Source organism: Cyprinodon variegatus, unplaced genomic scaffold, assembly GCF_000732505.1.
Source record: "Cyprinodon variegatus isolate N-32 unplaced genomic scaffold, C_variegatus-1.0 Scaffold779, whole genome shotgun sequence".
In the NCBI taxonomy this organism is placed as follows: Eukaryota; Metazoa; Chordata; class Actinopteri; order Cyprinodontiformes; family Cyprinodontidae; genus Cyprinodon; species Cyprinodon variegatus.
In genome coordinates this window covers 220,603-224,625 of record NW_015151232.1, presented here as the reverse complement: position 1 = coordinate 224,625, position 4,023 = coordinate 220,603, and the positions used below count along the sequence as shown (strand labels likewise).

Sequence of the window (4,023 nt, the reverse complement as noted above, 5' to 3'; positions counted from 1 at the left end):
AATTTAAAAAAATCAAGATATTAATAGGTTCACAAAATAATGGTTATATGCAGCCCTATCTGTGAAATCTGATATTGGACGTTCTGAAGCTTCCTGTCTTCTTCTCCTCACTGTCTCCATGTCTGCAGGCTCTGGACGACTGAGGCACCATGAAGAGGTTCAAGCGACACGGCCACGAATCGCAGCGGGATCGCCTCAAGCATGAGCTCTTCCAGTTCACCAAGGTAAGCCCAGTCCTTCCCAGGCAGGTCAGGAGGAGTTTCATCATTTTCTAAGGTGTTTGCTGATGGAAAAGGGTCGAAATGATTATTGGATATATGGGATAAATGGAGACGATGGGAAATGATTCATTTCCATGATTGTGATCAGTTTGTTTGAATGTTTGCGAGGATCTTCATGCATCACTGAGCTCCGTTCATCTGCAGCAAAGGAAAACCTTCCAACAGGATTTCATCTTTGACAGAACTGGCAATAAAAACAGGATAGGCGTTTGGATTTATAGATCCTAATTTTCCACATTATTAACGTAGATTAACTCTTTCAGACTCCTATGTGTACATTTCTGAGCCCATATTTACTGTTTATAAGAAAATGTTCTGAAACTGTTGCAGAAATAAATCCCAGGCTCCTAGATCCAGAATATAACCCAGAATATTTTAGTCAGGGTTGTAAAACAGGAAGTTGGGCTAAAATTCCAACGATAACAAAAAATAAAAAGGTTTGGATAAGAAATCAAAAAGCTCCTGCAGTTATATTTCACACTGCTGGACTGATTTCTAAAAATTACTCAGGGAAATGAGAGGCCTGAACCCAGAAGCAGGATTAATGCTTCATGGTTCAGGCTGTAATGTTTCTGTGAAATGGATCATTGATCCTGTAGGGATCAGGCTGAAACAAAAGTTTCATTTCAGTAGAAAAGACATGGAGGTATTTCTGTATATTCAGGGCTGAACTTTAAAACAGCAGAGCCAATTTTTACCGTTTGTCCCTCTGAGTTCTGCCACAGCGCAGAAATCAGGAGGATTTCCCTCAGTCTGATCACTTCCTGTATTAAGATGATGCAATCATCAGCTTCCAGCTTTATTGGAGCCTAAATATTATAGAATAAAGAAGTCCATCTGAGGCTGCTGTCACACCTTGCCGATTTATCCAGTGTCTGCCTGACGTCCCAGAATCTCCTAAAACGCTGGCATACGCTTAACTTTCTATATGTTTCTAATCTGGGCGTATACATAGAGTATTCATAACGAGTCCAGAACTTCTGTCCAATGACAGCCTAACTTCTGCATAACGCACGGCAGCGTAATGCCCAGGAAATGGTGCACAGGCATCATTTCCTGGGCATTACGAAGCATCAGTTAAAGCTGCTCGCCTCAGGCGCATCACTACTTTTATGCAGACCGGAGGCGCCCGGCCTGCATAATAAGATGTCTTTGATTACAGTATTAACCTAGCTGCTGTTTACCGCCCGCCCCAAAAAAAGAATATATTAAAAGAAAAAGAAGGTTTTTAGTGGCAGCATATTGAGCGTCATGTCTGATAGGAAGTTTGTTGGTGGTGGGCATGAACGCAGGGAGGATCCATCACTCTCACCTTCTTGCTCACGGATGAACTGATGGTTTCCTCCTGTGAACCCCCTTTATACCACAACGCTGCCAATACGCCATTAAACAGTAGCTGGAAGTTAGAAACACGTTCAGCTCGTCTGGAACACGTCAGAAACGTTGATATGCGTTGGAGAGAAGTTCTTGATAAGTTAGGCAGAAGTTATGAACAAGTTACTCAGAGGTTTAGGATAAAGGTTTTAATCTGTTACTGTGTAAATGGGTTTGGCTGTAATTTAAGGACAGATTCTAATATATCTGCAGTGTGGGGACTATAAATCTGATAGGATTTTAATTTTTGAATTGATGTTTTGCCCAATTTGCTTAACTAAATGTTTTTTGTTGTTGAATATAAGAGATTTTGCAGATATATTTTTTATAAATATATTGTTTAGATTTACTTTCTACCCTTTACAATAATAAAAAAAAGCAGACATAGAAAAAGAAAGTTTTAAAAGTTCGGTATTCATTCTTTTCCTTCTTTGTGTGACAACTGTCACGTTTGCTAAGCCTCGAAAGGCTGGATCTGTTTCAATCCTGGACCCGGTCCAGGTAGACCGCGTCCTTGGAAGACGCAGCCCATAAATCTGAATTCAGTCAATACCTGCTGCCTCTACCTGCTCATCCAGGAGGAGAGAATCCTACAATCTGTTTAAGATTAAAGTTCTCTTCAGTGCCAGTTGGATTTCTGACCTGAAGCAAATATTTAAACGATGATGTAACGTCAGGAATGAGAAAGGATTTAGTTGTAAACACCTGTTTGCCTTCGAAGGATGTTTCCTGATGCTTTAGATCTTAGTCATAAATCTAAAATGCATAGGGACGCATTTATTCATTTATTTTGGTTTTGCAATTATATAAAAATTTTCTGAGAAGAAATTCACCTGCTGATACCAGAGATCACTGGTTAACAGTTCTCACTAACCTCCCCCATTCTGTCTTTTTAATCATGCTCCAGACACTCTATTTAACACAGATTCTAAACATTTGCTTGTAATCCTCCTATTTCTGTCCAATAAATGTGTAATATGGAGATGGGCTGCATCACAGGCCCCTACTGTTGATATGTGGATATCACTCATTCCTGCTATTGCCTCAGTCAAAAAATTGACCCCGATCTTCATCAAAACCGGATAAATTCTGGAGGATCTTGCACCTGCTGAGACTAGATTGTTTTTTCTCTTCTCTGTCCTCTCCTTTTTTACATTCAGTAGCTCACCGATTGGGCTGACTGACAGTTTCTACTACTTTAAACAATGCCTGGGAATATCTGTCTGTATTTTGTGTATTTAGGCTGTATATATGTTTTTATGTGGTCACTGTAGTGCTCCTTGTTGATTTGGGAAGTGTTGGTTTTGTTTACTTTTGTTGATGTTTACATAAAGATGTGAAAATCAATAAAAAAGAAATCAGGTGTAATATAGACTGTAGGGCAGTCTGCTCTGTGCCTCGTTTGATTATCTGTGCTGCTCTTCCTCATCTTTACTGTCCTTGTCTGTTTGCTGTCCTGTGCAGACGGTGGAGCATGGATTCCCCCACCAGCCCAGCGCTCTGGGCTACAGCCCTTCTCTTCAGCTCATGGCCATTGGGACTCGCTCTGGAGCCATCAAACTGTATCCTCTCATTGAAGCCTGAGACTAAAGGCTGCCGTTCACAGCCAGCCTGTAGGAGAGTTGGCCCCATGGTCGCCTTTATTAAAGGGGCCGTAGATGAGAGCAGAGAAGCTGAGAAAAGACGGGCTGGTGTACGGAGGGAAGGGTGTGCCATTATTGTCACAACAAAGAAAACTGTTTTGAAATGGAAAAAAAAAAGCAGGAAAGGTTCTGAGATAAAATGCTAATTCTGTTTTTCAGATTTAGGATTTGCTTTTTCTAAAATAGTGTTTCACAATTTACGTTCACTTTATTTCCATCCTATGACGACAGCTAGCTCCTGACCAATCGTGTTGTTGCTAATGTTCAGCGGACCAATAGAAATGCGTTTTTCCTCCTCACTGAAAACCTTTGCCTTCAGTAGTGAAGAGAAGGAGCTGTGGAAAATGCAGTTTAAATTGAATGCAATTAATAAATCTGTATCTGGAAAAGAAAAAGTAAAATTAGAGAATATGAAATTATAAAAAAAATATATAATTAGAAAGATATTAAGAAATTTGAAAAAAAAAAAATCAGAGAAGACGGTTAAGTTGATCTAAAAACACTCATAGAATAAGAATAATTTCAAAACTTTATTTCTGGGGAAACATGTTTGCTTGTAACAACATTGGAACAAAATTAACTCCATACAGGTGAATATTAGCCAATCCCAGGGGACGACAAGCTGCTGTTGATAAACAAGGCTGCTGGTAAAGATCTGCCTTTATTTATTTATTAAGTGGCAAATAACAAAAGATGTTAAAAATGTAGAGATTTCTATTTTTCAT

At 39.5% G+C, this 4,023-nt stretch overlaps 1 protein-coding gene and 1 long non-coding RNA gene across 2 annotated transcripts in view; both read left to right on the top strand.

Annotated features, from left to right (window-relative positions):
• LOC107098466 overlaps positions 1 to 3,254 on the top strand; it is an 18,995-nt gene extending 15,741 nt beyond the window's left edge. The window contains exons 2-3 of the long non-coding RNA XR_001481886.1: positions 129 to 224; positions 3,120 to 3,254. This is a non-coding gene — a long non-coding RNA (uncharacterized LOC107098466). The remainder of the gene's footprint in view (positions 1 to 128; positions 225 to 3,119) is intronic.
• A 31-nt stretch (positions 3,255 to 3,285) lies between these two features.
• llgl2 (lethal giant larvae homolog 2 (Drosophila)) overlaps positions 3,286 to 4,023 on the top strand; it is a 25,211-nt gene continuing 24,473 nt past the window's right edge. Inside the window, exon 1 of the mRNA XM_015396172.1 lies at positions 3,286 to 3,348. Coding sequence (XP_015251658.1) covers positions 3,286 to 3,348 — 63 coding nt within the window. The remainder of the gene's footprint in view (positions 3,349 to 4,023) is intronic.